General features: G+C 41.1%; 1 protein-coding gene across 10 annotated transcripts in view; it reads left to right on the top strand.

The window, feature by feature from the left end:
* Positions 1 to 26075, top strand: part of PRG4 (proteoglycan 4) — a 166051-nt gene that overhangs the window by 46562 nt on the left and 93414 nt on the right. For 9 of the 10 annotated variants that reach the window (XM_069737250.1, XM_069737253.1, XM_069737252.1 and 6 more), the window contains 5 exons: positions 4100 to 4144; positions 12642 to 12755; positions 14834 to 14977; positions 21147 to 21251; positions 22303 to 22449. In XM_069737250.1, coding sequence (XP_069593351.1) covers positions 4100 to 4144; positions 12642 to 12755; positions 14834 to 14977; positions 21147 to 21251; positions 22303 to 22449 — 555 coding nt within the window. The remainder of the gene's footprint in view (positions 1 to 4099; positions 4145 to 12641; positions 12756 to 14833; positions 14978 to 21146; positions 21252 to 22302; positions 22450 to 26075) is intronic. The other variant, XM_069737246.1, reaches the window with a different exon arrangement.

The following is a 26075-nucleotide window of genomic DNA, read 5'->3' as shown; positions in this document are numbered from 1 at the left end:
TCTGCATCGGTGACCTGATCACTTCAGTAAATAACGAGCCTCAAAGTGGGTGTTTGCATGCTTGGCACATACCTCTGAGGCCAGAGATTGATAGATGGGACATCATCACTGCAGGCTTTTAGTGGTTAAACCAATAATTCCATTTAAGGGAACATAAAAAATGAGTGATGATCGCTTACGGTATATGCACACTGTGTATTTTTCTGATTGCTCCACTCTGAAACCTCTTAAAAAGCACATGAAAACAATATAAAGAATAAGACATGTCCATTCCTTTTTGAGCTATTTCAACTTCTTCAGGTGTTAAAACAAGTGACCACTCCATTCTTCAAGCAGTTTGTGTTTGGATGCCGCTCATTAGTATATATGCAAGATCAAAAGAACAGATGTGGATGGCAAAAACATGACAAAGGTGTCAAGGAAGACACTCCAGGAAAAAGCACTGATTGCATCTTCTTGAAACACCTACCCATTGTCAAACTCAGCTGGACCGCTGCTCTGTAACAGCTGCTAAGACAGTAACATTTCACTAGATAGATGATGTTAGAGATTAACTGTGATATTTGGTGACTGCACTGTTCAGGATTTAGATTTTAGTTTTTTTATGAAAGCCATGCTGTGATTGATTGCTATAGGCAACAAGGCTGGTTTTTACTTTTATGCAGTTTTAATAAATCTACACTAGTGTTTTGATCTCAGTCTGGGATTTTTTCCATTGCCAGATGAGACCAGGCTCAAATGATGGCAAAAAAATATCCTTATGGTTGGTGAGATGTTCTTTTCCTGAAATTCTGTGCCCTTTTTTCTCCATGTACCATATTGCGCGGACCATAAGATATACTGGACCATAAGACGCACCCAAGTTGGGGTGAAAAATGGGAAAAAAATTTTTTTATAAGATGGGGTCTATCTTATAGTACAAATTCAAGTTATTTTACCTGAAGGCCGGCGGCGGTAGAGCGGTGGTCACAGGAGGCATTATCCCTTTCTCAGGATGCCGACAGTGGCAGAAGTGGGGCAATGCTGCAGGCCCTGGGTGGGAGGAGGGGGTATCTCAGTTGTGCAATGCGGGCCCAGTGTCAGAGGTGAGGCAGAACAGAGTGTGTTGTGTAGAGCAGTTCCTTCCTCAGTAAGTTGGCAGCAGCAGAAGTGTGGTGATGCCGTGGCCCTTTGTTGGAGGTGAGCAGAGCACAGTGCATCATTGGTTTCCCAGTGACCATTTTACTGAAGCCATGGGCCCCCGGAGGTGGCACATGCACTGATTGGGATCTTGACCTCCACGCGGCCTCCATTGGCCATTTCCCTGAATCCTACAGCCTCACGAAAATGGCTGCTGGAGGCGGCGCTTGCGCAGACTGAGATCTTGGCTCACCCGAGAACCCAATCTGCGCACACATCGCCTCTGACAGCACACATCTCCAGGAAAATGTCCGCCGGGAAACCAATGATGCACGCTGCTTTGCTCACCGCCGACACCGGGCCGCATCATCGCCACACTTCTGCCGCTACCAGCTTTCTGAGGATTTCTGAGGAACGGACCCTGCTCCACCACCGCCACAACCCCCCAGTGAGCCTTCATTTAGACTATAAGACGCACCCCCATTTTCTTTCCAAATTTGAGGGGAAAGAAATGTGTTTTATAATCAGAAAATCCCGTATACAGTTAATCATTGAGGCCAAAGAGTTCTATTTTAACCTCATCGGTCCACAGGAGTTGTTTACAAAATCCATCAAGCTTGTCTTGATGTTCTTTTTAATACTTCTGATGCTGAATTTTATGGTGAAGACGCTGGAGAGGTTTTCTTCTGATGACTGTTCCATGAAGGCCATATTTGTGCAGGTGTCTCTGAACAGTAGAACAATGAACCACAATTCCAGAGTCTGCTAAATATTTCTGACGGTCTTTTCCAGTCAAGCATGAGTTTTGATTTGCCTCTCTAACAATCCTTCAAGCAGCTATCACTGAAATGTTGCTTGGTCATCCTTATCTTGACCTCCACTGTTGCTTTTAACTGCCATTTCTTAATTACATTTCGAACTGAGGAAAGAGCAACTTGAAAACACTTTGCTATCTTTTTATATCCTTCTCCTGCTTTGTAGGCCTCCATCATTTTCATTTTCAGAGTGCTAGGCAGCTTTTTAGAAGAACCCATGGCTGTTGTTTTTTTACACAAGTTTAGAGGAGGCTGGGTTTTTATAAGAATTGAAAATTTGCTTCACCTGGCCTTTCAAAACAGTGATAGTGAACAAGTCATAACCCTAACAGGCTAATTAAGGACTGAAGCTTTAGTCAAAGTTATCTGTGCACACAAATCTCCAAGGGTGCCCAAACTTTTGTATCAGCCCATTTTCCTTTTTGTAACTTTTAAAATGTAAAAAATGACAATATTTTTATTTGCATAAAATGTAAAGAAAATGTGTCATCTTTAACTTTAGGCCTTTTAGAGATCATTTCATCTTCAACTTGCTTAACTGTTCACAACAACAGTAGTTTTGAACAGGGGTGCCCAAACGTTTTCATGCCACTGTATATTTTTTTGTCATAGTGATTTATGGACAATGGGGTAGATCTGCTAAGTTAACTACACTACAATTAAGGTTGCTAAAGGGGTTACCCAATGTAGAAAAAAGTGGTATTCTCACGTTTGAGTGCACCCGAGGATCCAGCACTATCTGCTCTGGAAGCCTGTGGAAGTCAGAGGACCACTGCAGACTTTGATTGGCTGTAGCGATTAGATGACTAGAAGAGAATGTCGTTGGAAAAACATCAGATGTTGTTGTGCTACTTTAATCTTCTAACCGCTGAAGCAAATCACAAGATGACGTAGTCCTCTGATGTTTGAACGGAGCAAACGTCACTTAAGGAGCTGGATCCGCAGAGATGCTTGAAGGTGAGTACATTAGCACTTTGTACTTACACTTCCATGCCGGAGGAAAAAAAGTTCTATATTGGATAACCTCTTTTATGCTTTATATCACAATTGTTATTTATTTAGACCCAAGCAATGGGTGCTGTCAACTATGATAAGTTTGGTTTATCTTTAGACACTTTGGGCTCTCAGCACCAGACAATGATATATTTGATGCGTTTTTATACATTATAGTTTAGACTTACACTAAAATTGGAGATGTAAGTAAATAATAATAAGTAAATCTGCCCTAATGAATGTGACAGATGAACAACGGTAGAGATGGTTTTGTGTCCATTTTGTATTGCGTCTTTGCTACTTTACTCTTTGATAGGAGTATAAATAGTTGATTATTAGAGCCTTTGACAAGCTCCAAAGTATGTAATTCATATAATAGTTGCTTAATTTGCACAAGTTTTGTCAGATGAGGAGTAAACCATAATAAAAAATTGGAGAACCACTTGTGCAGAGAACAGAGGGTTTCTAAGTGTTCTGTGCTGCCTCTTGTAATGAGGTGCTTATCCCTGGGATAAAAGTATTCATGTGGCAGATAACTTGATAAAACCATTTGCTAAGTAATGAATTGCTCTCATCCAAGGCTGAAGAACATTATGTACACTTAATATGTAATTATAGTGACTTGGATGCAACTTAGCGGTAAATCAGGAGCTGTTGTACCGTGCACATACTGTGATGCTACATTGGATCTGTGGATAGTTTTATAAATAAACTCAAACATGGTAACATATATAAACATGGTAACAGTCATTTGGACTCTTCTCTTGATAAGGGGGTTTCCATAATTTAGGTTAACACCCATAATAAATCTGAGAAAATGAGAAAGAAAAACAAAAAACTAATTAGCCATAATGTTTTCCTAACTATTACATGTCTTCCTCTTCTCTGTAAACTATTAGGAAAGCCTATGACTAAATGTCAGATGGTTTTCGTTTTCCGTAAGACAGAATGTAATAAGGGGAAGTTTTGAATATTTATGTTGCATGTTCAGTCCAGATATCTTCTTGTTTCTATATTTTGTAGTATTTAAAGAGGAAACTCTAATTTTTGCAAATAACACAAATTTAATACAAATGCAAACCTATTTTTGGGTTTCACAATATACTTATGCTAATAGTTAAAGTAATCATACTAGATGACTTATATCCAATGCCTTGTTCATGTTAATGTAGATCGCATTCAGAAAGATGAAGCAATGCCAGAAACAGCTAAGAAAGGTAAATTGTAATGGCTTTATTTTAGAAAGACTATAATTATTTAAGCAAGATGTGAGCAAAACATCTACAAAATAAAGTCAGTAATATAACATTAGACTTCTATATTAGCTGATGGATTTTATTTGCTTTTTACTTGCCTTTTATTTAAAAAAAAAGGTGCATATTATGTTGCCTATACTGAAGACAGTTGGATACAGTTGGTAATAATATAATAATAATAATAATAATTTTTATTTATATAGCGCCAACATATTCCGCAGCGCTTTACAAATTATAGAGGGGACTTGTACATACAATAGACATTACAGCATAACAGAAATACAGTTCAAAACAGATACCAGGAGGAATGAGGGCCCTGCTCACAAGCTTACAAACTATGAGGAAAAGGGGAGACACAAGAGGTGGAACATTTAAGTTGGTACATTTAGGTCGAAATTTTTTGCTATTATTTGTGAAAATTTCTGAATTTTCAAAATGTCAGTTTTTATATCCTTAAACCAGTTAGTCATGCTGTATAAAATAATTTATAAATGACATTTCCCATATGTCTTTTTTAAATATTATTTTTTGTTAGGAAATTGAGGTGAAAATGTATCCACAGTTTGTAATTTTTCCAACAAAATTTACAAAACCCAAAACCATTCATTTATTTTTTTAGAGATCATATCACATTTGAAGTGATTTTAAGGGCCTAAATTACAGAAAATACCCAAAAGTGACACAATTTTAAAAACTGCACCCCTCAAAGTAGTCAAAACCACATTCAAGAACATTATTAACTCTTTAGATGCTTCACAGGAATTAAAGCAATGTGGAAGGAAAAAATTAACATTTTAATTTTTTCCCACAAATATGTTCATTTAGCCCCAAATTTTGCATTTTTACAACAGTAACAAGAGAAAATGAACTATACAACTTGTTTTGCAATTTCTCCTAAATATACTGATACCATATATGTGGATGAAAACTACTGTTTGGGTGGCACAACAAGGTTCAGAAGGAAAGGAGCGCCATTTGACTTTTGGAGCGCAAACTTGGCTAGAGTAGATAGCTACATTTAGAGTTGATGTTACGTTTGCAGAGCCCCTGATGTACCAAAACAGTGGAAACCCCCACAAGTAACACCAATTTTTACCCCATTTTGGAAACTACACCCCTCAATGAACTTATCTAGATGTGTAGTGAGCAACTTGAAGCCACAGGAGCTTCACAAAATTTTATAAAGTTGAACTGTGAAAATTAAAATTACATTTTTCCACAAAAATGTTTCTTCAGCCCCAAGTTTTTAATTTTCGCAAGGGTAACAGGGGAAAATGGACCATACATTTTGTCTTGTTGTGCAATTTGTTATTAGTACATTAATACCCCATATGTGGTGAAAAACTAATATTTGGGCACATGGCAAGGCTCAAAAGGGAAAGCGTCATTTGAAATCAGGAGAGCAATTCTGGCTGAAAGATTGAGGATGCCATGTCACATTTGAAGAACCCATAACATGCCAAAACAGCGTAAATCTACACAGGTGACCCCATTTTCGAAACGAAACCTCTTGAGGAATTAATATAGCGATGTAGTGAGCATTTTTAACTCTCAGGTGATTCACAGAATTGTATTATATTGGGCTGAGTCAATGGAAATGTAACAACCCTGCCGGCATCATTGCATGACTTTCCATCTCCCATCAGGCAGATACACTATCTTACTTACCCCTCCAGGCCATGTTGTGAGTTCTGCTCTCTGTCTGCTCCATGTTGTGAACCTCATGTCTCCTGCCTACTCTTTGCATACTTCCTGGCTGTGTGCTTAGGATAGTGGCCAAGGCACTTTCGGATTCTTATTGAGTCTGTGTACACCTTCCTAAAGTGTCCCCTGTCAATTGCCAAGAGGCATCAGGTACCTTAGGCATTCCCAACCCTAGGGGAATGCCTGAACAATGTACTTTCTCAGTTAGTGTCTTGCTGCTGAGGTGCCAGGTCCTGTTTTGCCTTATCTCTTGTTTCTGCCACCCAGAGGGGCTTCGTACCCTGGCCCGTACCTGTGTCCTGTGTCTCTCGTTTCTGACACCCAGTGGGGGCTTTGTACCCTGGCACGTACCTGTGTCCTGTGTCTCTTGTTTCTTCCACCCAGTGGGGCTTTGTACCCTGGCCTGCATCCATGTTCCTGTGCCTTGTCCCATACCTGATCCTGTCTGAACTTAGTCCTATACCTGTGTCCGTTTGTATCCCTGTCTGTAGCCTTTCCTATTCTGCTGTGTTTCCTTGTGTTCACTCCTTCTGCTCCTTGCTCCACCTCCTGTGGCTTTTCTCTTTGCTCTGCCTCCTGTGGCTCTGCTCTTTGCTCCGCCTCCTGCAGTTCTGCGCTTTGCTCCGCCTCCTGCGGTTCTGCTCTTTGCTCTGCCTCCTATGGTTCTGCACTTTACTCCACCTCCTATGGTTCTGCTCTTTGCTTCGCCTCTTGCGGTTCTGCTCTATGCTCCACCTCCTGCGGTTCTTCTCTTTGCTCCCCCACCTGAAGTTCTTCTCTTTGCTCCACCTCCTGTGGTTTTGCTCTTTGCTCCGCCTCCTGCGGTTCTGCTCTTTGCTCTGCCTCCTGTAGTTCTGCTCTTTGATCTGCCTCCTGCATTTCTGCTCTACTCCCGTCTTACCTCCTGCGGCTCTGTCCTGCTCTCCACATCGTGCGGCTTTACTTTGCTCCTGCGTGCACACCCTGTGTGTCCTTGTCCCTCCAGTCTGTACTGGTTCCTACCTGCTCCCTTATCCTACTCATTCCAACTTGTGTTCCCGTGTCCCCTGAAACAGTTCCTGTCCAGTCTGAACTGGTTCCTAACAGTTCCTGTCCCTCCAGTCTGAATTGGTTTCTATCTGTTCCCTACCTTGTACCTGCCTATGTTCCTTTCCTACCTGAACCAGTTCCAGTCCCGCTAGCCATGCCTACCTGCCTGCATAGAGTGCCAGCCATGCCTGCCTGCCTAGAGTGTCAACCGTGCCCACCTGCCTGCCAAGAGTGCCAGCCAAGAGTGCCCGCCTGCCTGCCAAGAGTGCCAGCCGTGCCCGCCAGAGTACCAGTCATGCCTATCCGTACTTGCTCACACCTGTCACTTGTGTTCTGTCGCTCAGTAGGATCAGCTGCCACAGCCAGACATCGCCCTGGAGTGGTACCTGGCAGCTACCTGCCGCACAAGCCTGATCTCACGATCAGAGGCTCCAGTGAACACCAAGATAGCTGTTTAGTCATGCCCCTGCCAGTGTTGTCTGGTTTGTGGCACAGTGGGGCCACAATCCCCTCTCTCACGCCACCCAGTCAGGTCCGGAGCGTATCAGGAAAATTACCACTTTTTTGACTGATTTATACTACACGGTAATAATTATTTATTAAAGTAAGCTGTGTACAAGCTTTGTACCTGGCTGTCAGGATTGCATATCTTTAGCACTACATATGGTTATGTTCTCATTTAGCCATTCTCTCTCTGTTCATGATACAAGGAGGTACATAATATATCTTGACATTACCTTATTTCATTTATATTTCACCCCACCCCACCCGCATTATTTTCAAACCATTTTCCTCCTCCATTGCTCAGCACCCCTTTTCTTTTTTATGGTGTGTGGCAGAATGAGCAAATCAACAGCAGGTGAAGAATTTGTTATATCTATTTTTCACACCATTCCTTGTGTGGTATACGTAAGTGATTCAATCGATTTAATTTTTGGGTTGATGCGATTACAGTGATACCAGATTTATATCGCTTTTTAATAACGCTTTTTGCAACCCAAAGTTTTTGCATCCCCATATTTTGACAGCTTTAATTTTTCTATATTTATGCCCACAGAGTCATGTGAGGCTTGTTTTTTGTGGGACGAGTTGATGCTTTTATTGGTACCATTTTCACAAATGACATTTTTTGATTGCTTTCTATTCTGATTTTTGGGAGGCAGAATGAGCAAAAAATAGCAATTCAGGAATAGTTTTATTTTTTTTTAATGCCGTTCACCAAGGGGCAAAAATAAAAAGCCAGCTTTGCTTTTCAGGTCAGTATGATTATAGAGATACCACATTTATATATCTTTTTATATTTTGTCACTTTTACACAATAAAAAACATCTTTTGGAGAAAAAAATAGTTTTTGCTTCCCTCTACTCTGAGAGCCATAGCTTTTTTAATTTTTCTGCTGATACAGCTGTATGGTGGCATGATTTTGCGGGACAAGATGACATTTTCAACTATACCATTTTTATTTACATTAGACTTTTTATTCACATCTTATTCCACTTTTTGATCAGAGGTATAATGAAAAAGCATAGTTTTTCACCATTTTTTACGGTGTTTACGGGTTAGCTAGTGGGACAGTGTTACAGATCAATTCATTCAGGATGCAGCGATACCAAATATGTTTACTTTATTAGTTTATTTTGTTTTATATACTGTATAAATATATGTATTTATTGTATTAGTATATTTTCTGTTTTTTTTTTGTTCACTGATCTAATACTTTGCAATGCTTTTTCATTGTAGAGAATTAGCTCATTGCATCGCAGACAGAGAGGAGGCATGTCAGCTCCTGGCCTGGGGTCACCATGGAGACCATCGGCACAACGCGATCGCAATCATATTCTATCAATCGGAACAGAGAGGGAGTTCCCTCCCTCTGTGATGCCGATTGATGTCGCTGTTACTATGGACAGCGCCATCAGAGGGGTGAAACTTCGCACTGACACCCACTTTTGATCTCGCCGGCATGATGAGCGAGCCCCCACAATCATCATGTCATGCATGCATGGCAGTTTATGGGAACGCATCTCCCGCACCACCGTTCATGTACAGCGGATGTTGTAAAGGGTTTAAAGGCCATGTGCCTCTTAATTTGTCACTTTCTGGGCTGTCTGAAAGTTAGAAAATGAAATTTATACCTGTCATGAGCAGACAAATATTTGCATGTGTGCTATTTCTGGATTTCAACTTCATATATTTGTTATTCACACATAAGTTTTCTTTTTACAGTGACTTGTGAAATCATTTGCCCCCTCCTTGGTATTTTTTTCTGTATTCCTACCTCACAACCTGGAATTTCACTGTTTTTTGCATCAGTTCATGTAAAGAACATCACTACAACTGTTTAGTTTTATTTTAATCGTGAAGCAAACAACAAATAGGACAAAATAACGTAAAACTTCAGTGTGTATAACTATTCACCCCCTAAAGTCAGTACTTTGTAGAGCCTCCTTCTGCAGCAATTACAGCTGCAAGTCACTTTGAATAAGTCTGTATGAGTTTTCTACATTTTGCTACTGGGATTTTTGCCCATTACTCAAGGCAAAACTGCTACAGCTCCTTCAAGTTAGATGATTTCCTCTGTTGAACAGCAATTTTAAAGTCGGACAACAGATTCTCAATTGTATTATGGTCTGGGCTTTGACTAGGCCAATCCAAAACATTTATGTGCTTCCCCTTAATCCACTCAAGTGTTGCTTTAGCAGTATGCTTTGGGTCATGGTCTTGTTGGAAGGTGAACCTCTTTCCCCAGTCTGAAATCACTGACACACTGAAAAAGGTTTTGCTTTCGAATATCCCTATATTTTGCACCATCCATTTTCCTCACGACTTGGACCATTTTACCTGTCCCTGCTGCCAAAAGCATCCCAACCGCTTGATGCTGCCACCACCATGTTTCACTGTGGGGATGGTGTTCTTGAGGTGACGCGTTGTGTTAGTTTGGAACTAGACATAGCATTTAACTTGGTGGCCAAAAAGTTAAATTTTGGTCTCATCTTCCCATAGCAAATCTGTCCATACATTTGGGGAGTCTCCCACATGTTTTTTGACAAACTCAATTTTTGTGTGTAAGTAAAGGATTTTTTTCCCCACTCTTCCATAAAGGCCATCTCTATGTAGTGTATGGCTTATTGTGGTCATATGGACAGACACACAAGTCTCTGTTTGGGAACTCTGCAGCTCCTTCAGTGTTACTGTTTGGTTTCTGCGCTGCCTCTCTGATTAATGCCCTCCTTGCCCAGGCTGAGAGTTTGGGTGGGCAGCTCACTCTTGGCAAGTTTGTTGTGTTATCATGTTCTTTCCATTTGATGATAATGGATTTGATGTTGCTCTGGGGGATCATCAGAGATTAGGATTTTTTTTGTAACTCAACCCTGACTTATTCTTCTCACCAACTTTGTCCATGACTTCTTTGGAGATCTCCTTGAACTTTATGTTGCTTGGTTAGTGGTGCCCTTGCTTAATGGTGTTGCAGGTTCTATGACCTTTCAGAAAAGGTAAAGTGTATGTACTGACAGACGATGTGACAGATTGCACACAGGTAAACGTCCTTTCACTAAGCATGCAACGTATGAAGGTAATTGCTTGCACCAGAAATTTTTAGGGGCTTCATAGCGAAAGGGGTGAATACATATGCACATGCCAATTTTTAGTTATTTAATCACATAAATGTAATATATGTCTATATTTTTCTCACGTCACTTCACCAACTTAGACTATTGGATGCTGATGCATCACACATAAATTGGGTTATAAAAATAGTAGTTGTAATGTAACAAAATGGGTAAAATGATAAGGGAGTGAATAATTTTGCAATCCACTGGGTTTATATTTATATGAAACTGCAGTGTTTTGATACTGCTACATTGAATGTCATTAAAATCTTTAATTGTCATTATTTGATGACGTAGTAAAGCTGTTCTCCCATGACAGATGCTCTTTAAATATGCACTCCTCCCATCAAAATGTTTATCATCTTAATAAATTGCAGTCATCATATTAAATAGTACTGTGTACTTACAAGTGCTCATTTTGTCCTTATACCCAGCTAGTTCTTCAGTTTTCAATTAGATCTATGACATCACGTGATTAAAAGCAGACTAGTTGAATTCTTCAAAGCTCTATGTAAAATCTCTTGTCTCTTTTTCCTGCATGAGTCATCCTCCTTTTCAGCTCCTGACCCAGCTGCTCCACTCCTCCCCCATGCCTGGGAATTTGAAGCGTTGTAGCATTGTAGTTCTAATGATGACTTTTGCAGGGAAAAGTGACTTCCGTTTCTACATAGAGCTTACAACAATTCAGTTAATCTGTTTTAAATCCTGTGACGTCATAGATCTAATGGAAAAGAGAAGAATTAACTGCGTAGAAAGACAAAATGAGCAATTGTAAGTGTGCAGTGCTGTATAATATGATGACTCCAACAAATTAGGAGGATGAATATTTTGATGGAAGTGATTCTTTAAGGCTTATATCATATTTATGGTTATACAGTTTAAGTTTACGTCAACTTACCTTAATGCAAGAAAACGTTCTAGTATATCAATATTTCTCACATATCTGCCCCAAACAATGAAAAGTAAGGCTAGGCTTTATATGTGTATATACCAAGAAAAAAACGTAAAATTAATTGCTCTATCACAAAAAATATGCGATAATACCCAAAACAAAAAAATGAATCACAGAGCAAAATGAGATCAATTATTCATTATTAAAGTGATTATATCTAAGAAAAAATAATCATTAAAATACATACAAAAATAACAGGGATAGTGACACCTAAGTGCCACGTCCGGCAGGGTTGAAATACAAATGCAAAGACAAAAATATCAGAAATTGTCCCAACAGTATTAAAAAAAATCCTCTAAATGCTAATGCAGAGATGGCTGGACAGTAGCTAGTTAAATGGCAAGGTTTAAAGCTGGATGATGGCTCACACAAATATGCAAGTGCAATGAAGGGTAATACAAGTGAATAAGTGAAAGCCCAATCAATACCATATAGTAAAAGGAGCCACAGCCAATATGACCAATTCCTATACAAAACTATTGCTCCAGATTTCCACCTCTAACACAAAGACATATGCATACCAAATAGGTAGAGAGGAAGGGACAGTAATTTAATAATGACAACAGTACCAACCTATAAGCCGGACGTGGAAAAAAGGCCCTGACTCGCGTTTCGCTATAATGCTTCTTCGGGGGGCTTATAGGTTGGTACTGTCGTCATTATGAAATTACTGTCCCTTCCTCTCTACCTATTTGGTATGCATATGTCTGTGTTCGAGGTGGAAATCTGGAACAATGGATTTTGTATAGGAATTGGTCTAATTGGCTGTGGCTCCCTTTACTATTTTGTATTGATTGGGCTTTCACGTTTTCACTTGTATTACCCTTCATTGCACTTGAATGTTTGTGTTAGCCATCATCCAGCTTTAAAGCTTGCCATTTAACTAGCTACTGTTCAGCCATCTCTGCATTAGCATTTCGAGGATTTTTTTAATACTGTTGGGACAATATCTGATATTTTTGTCTTTGCATTTGTATTTCAACCCTGCCGGACGTGGCACTTAGGTGTCACTATCCCTGTCATTTTTGTATGTATTTTAATGATTATTTTTTCTTAAATTATTCATTATTAAAGTGATTATATCTATCTCATTTTGCTCTGTGATTCATTTTTTTGTCTTGGGTAATATTTATATGTGTATATGTATACCTTTACTTTATAGACCCTCCAAATGCAACTCCAAAAGTTGCTCAACCTTCTAAAAAAACAACTAAACGGAGCCCAAGAAGACCGAAGACGAAGAAAAATAGCTTAAGTCCAGGAGAGGATACAGAAGGTACTCCTCAGTGATGTGATTTAATGGTAGTAACAAACCACAACCATTATAATGTCATCAGCATGTGAATTTCAGCAAGATGGACTCACAGATTGACTTTCTTTATTGTGCAAATGTAAAAAGTTGTTTTCCCTGGTTACCTTGGTGATTCAAAATAATGTGTGGCATGATGTGGATTTACCAAGATTATGGGCTTGGCTGCATCAAATTTAACTTAAAAAAATAAATGATAGCAAAGATGATCAGATCTCTTGATTTGTAGTCAAGAGTGGATACTGCTCGGTATATACTGATGTTTATGCTCTAGGTTTATCAAAATCACAACACAATTTTTTACACCTATTAAAATTTTGGAGGCTTAGGGAAAGAACGGATCACTTCTTTGAACGGACTTCCAAAACTTTTTCACTTTTTAATTGAGAAATGTAACAGATATTCATACAAGTCATACCTAGCATAGTTTAGTAGTAGTGCCTTAGCCATGTGAAGGCTAAAAGTTACAGTACATGCTTCACTGGTTCAAAAACTGACATTCATGGCATTATTTATTGGAGCTTGGAAAGATTTTACACCCATGGTTAACAAGTATGTGAATAATTTAGAAATACAATTCAATGCATTTGTTAAAAAAAAATGCAACAACAAATAAACATAATGTGAACATGGGTTAAATAATTTATTCTTATAGACCCTTCACAGAACAGTCTAACATCATCACTGCAGTCACCAAAAACAAAATAGAAAAAAAGATTCCTGGGAGGACAGGAAGGAAGAAATATAGAAAATTAATGAATGTAGAAGATGATGATGATGATGATGGTTATGATGCCGGTACTTTTAAGAATGATGATGTTCGATGGGTACTTAGATGGTAGCCATTGTAATATCTCCAGAACCTGGAAGTTTGCCTATTTAGATGCCAGTACAATTAAAAATTACAGAATTGGAACACAGAAAATGATATTTCTGACCAGAAACTGATCATGTTGCTCTGTTTTTAGTATTTTTTTTAAATCCATTAAATTGGTTTACCAGTTTTCTTTAAAAGTTAGCAGTGGGAAGGAATGTATAGAAAAGATAAGAAAAAAAGGGGCATACTTATTCAGGGAATATGTCCGACCAAAAGAGAGGACATCATGCCCATTTATTGTCTGCAGGATCAGGTGACTGGGGTTTGGATGTCATCTCTTGTGGTCTGGGGAGACAGTTGCATCAGGTGTGCAGGAGTAGAGGGTAGACTTCAGGTGCAGGTATGTCTTCCTTTTATTCTTTTCTAAGCATTCCTTTCACTGGAGGTTGGATAAAACCCCCTTTAATCTATACTCCCACAATGAGTATTTGATGAGTTATTGATGCTATATAGTTTCTGCAGCCTTTCTGCACCTATTAGGTAGAATTCATTACTTTTTTACATTGCATTTTTAGAGCCTTCCTTTATATGTGTTTCTACTGTGCTTTCGACTCTACAGTCTTTGTTTCTAAAAACTAAAAACGTATATGCCATATTCTGGGTGGATTTCCTGCATCTAAAGCAATTCTATGTGGAAAATCTGTACATAAAACTCAGTGTCGCTGTAAAAGAAATTACATGTTGTTTACGTCAAACAATCACTGCAGTTCAGGTTATGCTATGTAAAAAAGCAAAGTGGACATGAGATTTGAATAAATCTCATCCACTTTGCTGGAACTGTAAGACCCAGCTTTTTTAAGTGGTGAAAAAACACAGCATCAAAAACTCATGAAAACTCATTGTGAGAACTTAACCTTGATGTCTTTAAATTGATTTAATTGATCAAATTTGGATTTACATAAAAAGTTCTCTCCCTTGCTTTGGGAATGCTGGGCATAAGGGATATCACACTGCTAACCTCTCTTAGGTTTTCTGCAAAGTTTAAAATTGTTTAACCAGATTCATCCAGAATATAATGTTGATAATGTTGATGATGATGAGGGTTATTTTTACGATTAGTTGATATGTTTGAAACATTGAACATTCACATCTGGTTTCAGCATGGTTGACTGCTTATGTTCAGTCATGTTGATTCTACAAATAAACAAGTGTATTCACTTTAATCTAGATCCCTACGAGGGAAAACCACCATCTCGACGTCCTAAAAAAAAATTCCCAAAAAAGAACAAAAATGATCAAAAGTACTCATCAACTAAAAAACCAAGAAAGAAGAAAAAGAAGATTGTAGTAGAATATGAAGACGAAGTAGAAGGTATTTTCTAAATTGGGCATGTTTGGGTGCACACAGTCAGCCCCAAAGAACATAGATTTGAGTCATGTTGAGTCTGACTTAGATCTCTGTGCCCAAATATCATGTTAAGATTAACTCAAATCCTTGTACATCTCTAGCATTTTTAGAACAAAATAACTTGGAAGAAGATAAGGTAAATATGTAGAAGGGTGTGTGTAAATTAAATTCTAGGATGCATGTGTAATACCTATCTAAGCATCTAGAAAGCAAATAGTGATGTGACCAATACACAATGAGCAGCTACATTTTTTTTAGCCAGGTAACTCTACAAACTGCATATCTGTTGCTTGGGAATTAATAGACAGTTGTGTATGAATAAGTTAGTGACTTTTATCAACAATAAAAATGTATACAATTATGTAATATGTAATATCTATGCCCATACTGGTATGGGAACAATGTAATCTTGGTGTTTTGCTCAATGAATTGTGAGGCAGTAAGGGGGATCATATGCGAGGGTCGATATGTGTCCCCCAGGATGCGGACAGAGTCTTATTAAACCCACTGGAGTGCAATGTGTTCACAGCAGTATGCCTGTGATTCACAAGGCAAAATAAAAGAAAGAAAGGATTTGGCCCAAGTAGTGACTCAATCAGATTTTTAGGAAACCCGGTAAGGGCTTTTATTTTTAGAGGGATTTGCAGGTTTGATAGTGGGACGAATCCCTCTCTTCACTCCGGGTTTTGGAAGTGGCTGTATGGCCACGATTCCATTTAAAATCTGTCGGTTTTGCCTTGTGTGTGTCAACTTTGGAGTTTGCAAGATGCAGAGCAGCAGGATCTGTGTAACCCAGGTCTGTGTGGAGCTAACACAGAGCCAGGGGCTTCAAGGCGGCTGATGCACCCAAGAGACACAGCTGTGTCATTGTCCACAGCAACGGGTTGTGAACACGAACTGTGTATATGGAAATCCGGCTCTGACCTGGAGGATACCACTCCTGCATGTGAGTCTGCCAATAAAGACACTGTTTATGCTGAACTTTCTGTGGTCCCACTGCACTACATATGGTGGAGAATTTTGGCAGTGTGAACTGAGACATACCCAAAGTCCGCTGCATGTCACGGTTATTAGGCCTACAACACTGCAGCCGAAGGCTGCCGACAAATGGAGGAGCTGTTGAAGCAATTGGTCCCTAGTCAGCAGCAGCAACAGGAGTTGTACCAGCAGCAGCAACAGACCAATAATAATAATAATCTTTATTTTTATATAGAGCTAACATATTATGCAGCGCTTTACAGACATTATCATCGCTGTCCCCAATGGGGCTCACAATCTAAATTCCCTATCAATATGTCTTTGGAGTGTGGGAGTACCCGGAGGAAACCCACGCAAACACGGAGAGAACATACAAACTCTTTGCAGATGTTGTCCTTGGTGGGATTTGAACCCAGGACTCCAGCGCTGCAAGGCTGCAGTGCTAACTACTAAGCCACCATGCTGACCAACAATTTGATCCTGCAAAAGATTGCGGCCCTGGGAGAGGCACCTCACCCATGACCCTGATCCATTCTGAGGCCCTATACAAAGTCCGGTCAGCAATGAGAAAGATGAATTCCTGATGATGATATGGAGGCTTTCCTTAATGTTCGAGTGCACAGCAGAGCGAGAGAGCTTGCCGCTTTCCCAATGGGCTGAAGTGGTGGCCCCCTTCCTGATGGGAGATGCCTAGAAGGCCTACTTGGACCTCAGTTGGGACAATGCCCGAAACTGAAAGGGGAGATCCTTGCCTGACTGGAGGTTAATATGTATGTACGGGCTCAACGGGTGTTCCAGTGGTCATTTGTGGAAACTCGCCCTGCCAGATCTCAGGCATATGACTTACTACAGCTGGTAAAGAAATGGCTTCAGCCTGAGATCTTAAACCCTATCCAGATGGTAGAGAGGGTGGTGGTTGAGCGGCTAGTAAGAATTCTGCCAGCCGCTATTCAGTGTTGGGTGGGCCAAGGGGATCGTGGCACCCTAGACCAGGTTGTCAGCCTGATTGAGCAGTATATGGTCACTCAGGACTTTATACAGTTATCACGTCAGGCCCTGCCAGCCCATTAGCCTGAGAAAGGTCCACGACCCTCTGCTGGGGACAATCAGGACCAAGAGCGTGCTGATGGGGTACCCTGGAGTGAGAGTGACAAGAGACCCGTTACCCCTAAACTGGTCCCGTGATCCCATCGTGTGCAGCTATTAGGTGTTGGTGGTGCCAGGGGCCAGGACATGTGGCTGCCAACTGCCCACTGACAGCTGAACCCATGGACTGCAGGTCAGCTCAGCATGTCACTGTGCACCTAGGCTGTCTTCACACTAATCCGTTCGTCCCGTTGGGTGAACCACACCTGTGCCTGGTGCGCTTCAACTGACACCAGGCCGAGGCCCTTCTGGACTCAGGGAGCCTAGTGACACTTGTGCATGGATCATTAATCTCGGGCTTAGAACCCACTGGGAACGTTATGGGTGTCGTGTGTATACATGATGAACTCTGCAAGTATCCGACAGTAGAGGTATAATTGGTACGCCGTGCGGGGAGATTAAATATGTGAGGCGGTAATGAAGACCCTTCCTTACAGGGCTGTCCTGGGAAGGGATATGCCCCTTTTTTGGTCTCTGTGGAAAAATAAAATGAACCCTCCCCAGGCAAATATTTTTCTGGGAGCAGTGCCTGAAGATCCCGACACAGGGATTCCTGTCGTAGAGTTCACCCCCATAGGGAAAGAGTGTGAACCCAATAGGTTCCCCTAGAGGTGATGGCAGGAGAGGTCGATAAGACCCCTAACAATTCTCGAGCTGGAAGTGCCCCGGTGAACTTTTGGGACAACCCAGCTACAGGATCCCATACTGACCCAGGCACAGGATAGAGTAATCAAGGTAACTGGGGTGACTCAACAGCCAGGTGCTTAGACAATGTTTCCATGCATGGCGGTCAACCATGAGATACTCTATAGGGTGGATAAAATCTGGGACAAGGTAGTAGAGCAGCTGGTAGTGCCCCAATCCTACCATCAGGCGGTGCTCGAATTGGAACACACCCACATGCTGGGAGGGCACTTTGGGGCTAAAAAAACCACAGGAGTGCATAATACAGCGTTTTTTTGGCCTGGGGTCTACGCTAAGGTACAGAGGTATTGTGAAACATGTCCTGAGTGCCAATTAACCTCACCCACCGCAAGCTACCGACATCCGTTTGTACCTCTACCCATTATAGAGGTACCTTTTGAGCGGATTGCGATAGATCTGGTAGGGCCGATAGTAAAATCCGCCTGGGGTCACCAACGCATATTAGTGATTGTAGACTATGCCAATCAATACCCGGAGGCCATTCCACTTCGGCACACTTCAGCTATGCTTTTTGCCTGGGCATTTTTTGCTATGTTCTGTCACCTTGGGCTACCGAAGGAGATCCTTACTGATCAGGGGACTTTATTTTATGTCCAAGGTGACTAAGGAACTTTGCGGGCTTCTCAAAATAAAGCAGTTACGCACATTGGCGTATCACCCCCACACCGATGGCTTAGTTGAGCGCTTCAGCAAAACCCTCAAATCCATGTTGAAAAGGGTAGTTTCCAAGGATGGAAGGGTTTCTGGCATGTTGTTACCCTACTTGATGTTCGCCATTCGCAAGGTTCCACAGTCTTCCACAGGATTTTCACCCTTTGAGCTACTGTATGGCAGGCATCCTAGTGGTCTGTTGGATGTAGCCAAAGAAACGTGGGAGCAGGAACCTACACCACATAAGAGTGTAATTGAGGACGTAGCCAATATGCAGGACTGGATCGCAGCGGTCATGCCTATAGTAAAAGAGCATTGGGTGGATACCCAAGCAGCGTAGAGCCACGTATATAACAAAAAGTCCACAGTATACTCCTTTAAAGCAGGAGATCAGGTTTTAGTCTTTAGTACCCACCACCAAAAGAAAGCTTATGGCCAAGTGTCAAGGGCCATATGTTGGGGAAGTGAAGAACTGAGTTTACCAGCCTGGGAAAAGAAAACCCAAACAGTTGTATCATGTCAATCTGTTAAAAGCGTGGAAGGACCAGGAGTGTATGCTTATGGATCTGACTCCAGATGTATCATCTGGGGACCCTCAGATATCAGCCTGGATGGAGGTCGAGAGAGCGGTAAAGATAGGCGACACTCTCTCGAAACAGCAGCATCGAGAGGTGCGGAAATTAGTACAAGAGAATACGGATGTATTCTCGGAACTACCCGGCTGTACCTCTGTCATTCAGCTGACATTGTCATCGAGCCTCATGTAACAGTACAAATGAAACCGTACTGTGTGCCCGAGGCCCGTAGACAATCCATCGCAAGTGAGATAAGACAAATGCTCCAGTTAGGAGTAATTGAGGAGTCCCAGGGTGAATGGGCTAGCCCCATTGTACTGATCCTGAAGCCAGACAGATCATTCAATGCCCCAGGTGGACAAGCTGATCAAGCGACTGGGGCAGGCCCAGGACTTTACCCAGCTCAATCTGATCAAGGGTTATTGCCAGTTGCCTTTTACGGAGTCGGCAAAAGAAAAGACCGCCTTCATAACACCAAAGGGTCTGTACCACTATGTTGTATTGCCCTTTGGACTACATGGGGCAGCAGCCACATTCCAGACACTGATGAACATAGTGCAAGCACCCCATCAGAAGTATGCATCAGCATACTTGGATGACATCATCATCTTTAGTACTGATTGACATACCCACTTGTCCCAGATACAAGCGGTAGTAGATTCGCTCAGAGCCACGAGCTTGACGGCGAATCCCAAGAAATGTGCGAGAGGGCTTGAGGAAGCCTGGTACTTAGGGTATGTGATTGGCCATGGTGTTATCAAACACCAAATAAATAAAAATGAAGACCATACAGAACTGGCCCCGACATGTTACCACCAAACAGGTGAGAGTGTTTCTCAGCATCATCGGGTATTACCAAAGGTTTATATCTAATTTCTCTGGGAGAACAACACCCCTAACCAATCTCCTAAAAGCAAGGAAATCGGTCATGGTCCAGTGGAACCCTCAGGCATTGGACGCGTACTAATCCATGAAGTTGGCACTGTGCGGCCAGCCCGTCCTCATTAGCCCCAACTTCAAGAAACTCTTTGTCGTGCAGATGGATGTCTCCAACGTTGGCCTAGGAGTGGTCCTGTCACAGGAGGTGAAAGGAGAGGAACATCCTGTCACCTACCTAAGTAGGAAACTCACCCCGGTCAAGAAAAATTATAGCACAGAGGAGAAGGAGTGCCTGGCCATTAAGTGGGCCTTGGAGTCCCTATGCTATTATTTGCTAGGTCGACCATTTCACTTGGTGACAGATCATTCACCCTTGGTCTGAATGAGAAATGCCAAGGAGAGGAATACTTGGGTCACAAGATGGTTCCTTTCTCTACAAAATTTTAATTTCACCGTGGAACATCGTGCAGGGAAGGTGCAAGGGAATGCGGATGCCCTGTCATGGGCATCCTGTATGGTGACAAGTATTCAAAGCCCCAAGTTTGAACAGAGACGGAGATATGTGAGGCAGTGAGGGGGATCATATGCGAGGGTCTAAATGTGTCCCTAGGATGCAGATGGAGTCTTAGTAATCCCGCTGGAGTGCCTTGTATTCACGGCAGGACACCTGGGAGTCACAAGGCAAAATAAAAGAAAGAAAGGATTGAGTCCAAGTAGTGACTTTTTAGGAAATCCGTTAAGGGTTTTTATTTTTAGAGAAATTTTCAGGTTTGGTAGTGGGGTGAATCTCTCTCTCAACTCCGGGTTTTGAAAGTGGCTCTATGACCACGATTCCATTATAAATCTGTCAGTTTTGCCTGGGGTGTGTCAGTTTTGGAGTTTGCAAGCTGCAGAGCAGCAGGCTCTTGCAACCCAGGTCTGTGTGGAACTAACACAGAGCCAGGGGCTCCAAGGCAGCTGATGCACCCAAGAGACACGGCTGTGTCATTATCTGTGAACACGGACTACTGTGTATGGAAACCTGGCTGCGATCCGGAGGATATCACTCCTGTATTTGAGTCTGCCAATAAAGACACTGCTTACGTTGAACTTTCTGCAGTCCCTGCCTGTCTGTCGCACTGCACCAACAGCCCTGAACTACAGAATATATAGACTACATTTTAAATATTGTTTTTTTGCATAAATTTGATATATTTTAGATCCAAACCAGAAGCCTAAAGACAAAAAACGACCACCAAAAAAGTCACCAAAAAAGCCTAAAAAGAAGAAGAAGCAAGTTGTTGAGTCAGAAGAAGAAATTGAAGGTAGTATGTTTCCAAAGATTACTTAATATTATAATGAGGAGCCTCTATGCTTCAAAATGAAATGATAAGAAAACAGTTTTGGTTCTAGGCAGATTTATTTATTACCCCTTCCATAAGTTAATAAGTCATTCTATAATAAATATTACAAAACATTTAATTCACCTCTAGGTTCATTGTTCCTTAAATGAGTTGCTACACTTTTGCAAAATTTCAGACAAGTCATGGACACATGCCAGAAACTTTGACTAGTGACGCACTGTGTGTGGAGACCTCCACTGATCAGTAAAAGAAAGGAGTAAGAGAGTTCAGGGCTCAGCTGAGAGTTCCTCTCTGGGACTAATGACCGACTCCATAGACTTTCAATTTTGAATATGGAGTTGGGCTGAGCACTTCTGTAGTATAAGGGTATATTCACACAATGCTTTATTTCAGGTAGTTTTGGAGTGGGTCTGCTAGAAAGATCTCCTGAAACAGTGTTCAGAAATCACTCCAAAGAAACTTCCTATTAATTTCAATGTAAAAAGATTTAAGGTTCATGCATTCAGGATTTTTAGCATCTTATAACTACATCAGATTTCCAAAAATGGCAAGTGATTAAAAGAAAACTGTGGACCAGTCTTCTGGCATTGATACATGATACATGCTTCATATTTTACAATAGAATTGAAAGGGAAGGAAAAAAAAGGACAGAATACACCAGGGTGGATTATGAAGCATTTTCTGAGCGTTTCTGCCTGCAAAAATGCAAAGCATTTTATTCATTGCTCACTGAACCTTAAAAACCTGTCCACAAATCACTCCCAAAAAGCAAAAAAAAACAGCAAAAAAAAAAAAATGCTTACAAACTACTTCAGGAAATGCCTCAGAAAAAAAGCGCAAAAAATGTTTAAGAAAAAAAACGCAAGCATTTCCTGATGCGCTTTGCACTTGTCATTTTTTACCACCTGAAAAATATAGAAAACAAAATAAGAAACTAATCTGCATTGCATGTATACAGAACACATATATGAATGTTCAAGACTCAAAGATAGCTGCTAAATGTTGCTTTCAGAATCTGAAGAAAATGTGTCTTCCTCCTCATTCTCTTCAACATCCTCTTCATCAAGTGTAAAGGGGAGTAAAACGACCAAAAAACTTTCAAGGAAAAATCAAAAGAAAAATAAGGATGATCCAGACAATCCAGATGAAGACAACGGAGGTATACACTGTTTTACAATTTGTTATGAAGACAAAATATATAAATCAAGTTTTTATGTTAATCATACTTTTAAATCAGATCACTTAATTTTAGATTAACATGCCTGCCACCCTCTGATCTCCAAAATTCCATGATTCTTTACTTCTTGGTATTGCAATTTCTATGTTGACGAGTTATATCAAAGTATCAGCTTACCTCCTGCTCCTCTGGGTATCCTGAACCCTGTCTGCACAGGTTACAAAGCCGGACCATAACACTCTGCAATAAAAGTTAACAAAAATCTCCAAACTGCAGGCTCCTGCCCATGCGGCTGCTGTAAACAATTTCTATAAATGCTCGTAATAGCTTTCATTAGATGCCCAAGGTTATGTGACAAAAAAAATGAAATAAAAAAAAATTTACATTCTGAAAGTAAAAACATATTATAAAAAAAAGTATATTTTTGAGTAACTGATTCTAATTAATAAAAAAAAGTGAAATATTCCCTTTAATTCACTTGTAATTTGTCTTAAAGCAATTCTGGCACCACAGAAAAAGCTCTTTAACTGAACATATAGGGTTAATCTGCTTGTTGTGTCACAATGCTGCCCTGCTGTTTTACTAAAAATGCAGCTACCAGGAGAAAATTAACTTATTCCCACTTGGCTGTCGCCAGCTTTCAGTCATGGGGATGTGCGCAGAGAGATTATAGTCAACGCTCAGAACACCGCTCACTATTCTGTGGGAGGCAGCTGTAAGCAAGCCCTAGCACTTTGAATTACAGTTGGCTCTATAATGGATCTGTGCAGACAGAGCTGTCAAAGTGCTGGTGCATGCTTACATCGGCAGCTTGCAGTGTAGTGAGCAGTGCTGTAAGCGGTGACTGTAGCCGCTCTGTACATGTGCCCATGACTGAAAGCCGGCGGCAGCCAGGAGATTATAAATTCATATTTTACTGACTTTCAGAAAGGCAATCAGGCAGCATTGTAATGCTATTTACTGACAGATTAACCCTATATCTGCAGGTAAATAGCTTTATCTGAGGTGAGAGGCTCCTTAGTTACTATTTCATTACTGAGAGGCAAAATTTTAATTCTGAATTCTTTCACCTAAAATTGTTGACGCCTGAACATTGTTTAATAGAATGCCAGTCTTAAACATAAACCAGACAACGTTTTATAGTTTGAGTAGGTCAGAACATTGCAAGCAGTATTAGGATGCCACCCTATATGCCAGGCCAATGGTTGTGGGTTTAAGTGCAGTGTCAGCATTTGGGGATTCTAGAGCTGAGAGAACTGACAATGGATGGATGGTCACTGTACTGACTTAGATACAACGACTCTTATCGCATTATGTACACAGTTAAATATGAAAGATACATTGAAGTAGGCTTCATTTATTATATTATTATCTATATAACTCTATAACTTTCACTGACATATATGAATTCCACAAGTTTTTGGGATTAACGAGAAGATTCTGAAATCAAATAAACAAGCAAACGCTTCTCCTTCCATCCCAATGATGCTCAAAGAATAATTGGCGTATTTGGGTTAAGTAAGTGTGTGTACATGAGGGGAAAAAGTAGATTACGTGGCCCCTTGGGAAAAGGGGGAACGAAAATGGTGACAATTTCTGTGCGATACTGTGAAATGCATTGGCTCTATATAGGAATCGCCAATAAACAAGTAGAAAATATAAAGATTCCTGCAGTTGTTCTGTAAAGGAGAAGTTAAGTGGAGTTTGACATCATTAAAAATTAATTTAAACAGCTTTAATGGTCCTAGAGGGGATATAGCACCTATAGAAATCTGTTGTGAATTCTGTGGTCAAGCTCCCTCCTGTGGTCATGAGTGGTACTTCGGCTGGTTCTGTCCTTGAGCTTCCTTTGGTGGATGTGAGTGGAGCTGCGGCTTCTGAGTTTCCTTCCTCAGGTGACGAGGTTAAGTCGTTAGGTGCTGCTCTATTTAACTCCACCTAGTTCTTTGTTCCTGGCCTCCAGTCAATGTTCCAGTATTGGTCTTGCTCTCTCCTGGATCGTTCTTGTGGCCTGTCTGCCCTGCATAAGCTAAGTTTTGCTGGTGTTACTTTTGTTTGCTTTTTTTCCTGTCCAGCTTGCTATATTGGTTTTTCTTGCTTGCTGGAAGCTCTGAGACGCAGAGGGAGCACCTCCGTACCGTTAGTCGGTGCGGAGGGTCTTTTTGCGCCCTCTGCGTGGTTGTTTGTAGGTTTTTGTGCTGACCACAAAGCTATCTTTCCTATTCTCGGTCTATTCAGTAAGTCGGGCCTCACTTTGCTAAAATCTATTTCATCTCTGTGTTTGTATTTTCATCTTTACTCACAGTCATTATATGTGGGGGGCTGCCTTTTCCTTTGGGGAATTTCTCTGAGGCAAGGTAGGCTTATTTTTCTATCTTCAGGGCTAGCTAGTTTCTCAGGCTGTGCCCGAGGCGCCTAGGTCTGGTCAGGAGCGCTCCACGGCTACCTCTAGTGTGGTATGATAGGATTAGGGATTGCGGTCAGCAGAGTTCCCACGTCTCAGAGCTCGTCCTATGTTAATAGTAACTATCAGGTCACTTTGTGTGCTCTTAATCACTAGGTCCATTGTGGTTCTGAATCACCAGTTCATAACAGAAATCATAACTGCAGTATAAGTTTCACTTCTTTAATTTCATGTGTTAGTGAGGGTTAGTGGGTGCACGATTGGCATAGCCAAAGTATTAGTGCACCGCTCCACCCCATCAATCAACATGCCATGAACCTCCCATAGCTTGATTGCCAGTGGTTACTTGCCCATGGCGAGCACTGCTAAACCAAATCTCCACACCTGCACATCCACACTGACACTGCAGGAGCTGAGCAGGCAAACATACACTCATAATCAGTGCCGGCACAATGTCATCCCTCTATCCTGTCTGCAGTACTTTTATTGCTGCACCCAGGATCACGTTGTAGCAAGTGGTCGCTGTAGACAGAAGAGAGGGATGACCGCACTCTCGCACTGATACTGTGTGTGTTGTGGATGTGCCTGCTCAGCTTCTGTGGGGTCAGTGTGGAGCTACAGGCCAGGGAAGCAATGGGCGAGTGCTCAGTCAAGCTAAAGGAGGGTTTTGACATATTGATTGAGTTCTTGGACATGTCAAGTGTGCACCGAGGAGCCCTTATTGGCATATGCACTAATACCATTTATAGATGTTGTATATTCACCACACATCAATATTAATTTGCATTTATCTTTGGAATGGATTGTTTTTCCCTATTTCTTTCATTTTTGTTTATATGAAATTTCAATTTCATATATTTATTATAAGATCAATTTTTATATAATAATATCAATTTTATACAGGTAATATCATTTTCCTGTATTCATTTTTACCAGCTCGTTCCTGATCTGTTGACCATGACTACTCATTTCTCTCCGCCTCTCCCGAGTGGATCCTCCTCACTGTAGTATTATGTTGTTCCCCAGTACCTCTCCCATTTAGCTAACACTAAACCCAAATCCCCCATTTTTTATTTTCCTCCAATTTCTACTCATTCCCACAGACACAACTGACGAGCTTCTTCCCTGGCAGCAGGGGCGGACTGGGCCGGGTGGCAGGAATGCATATGCCCCCCGGGCCGGTGCCTGAGCAGCTGGACAGGGC

This window comes from Ranitomeya imitator, chromosome 8 (genome assembly GCF_032444005.1).
Source record: "Ranitomeya imitator isolate aRanImi1 chromosome 8, aRanImi1.pri, whole genome shotgun sequence".
Taxonomy (NCBI): domain Eukaryota; kingdom Metazoa; phylum Chordata; class Amphibia; order Anura; family Dendrobatidae; genus Ranitomeya; species Ranitomeya imitator.
The sequence above is the reverse complement of the archived record's forward strand: the minus strand, read 5'-3'. Positions and strand labels throughout refer to the sequence as shown.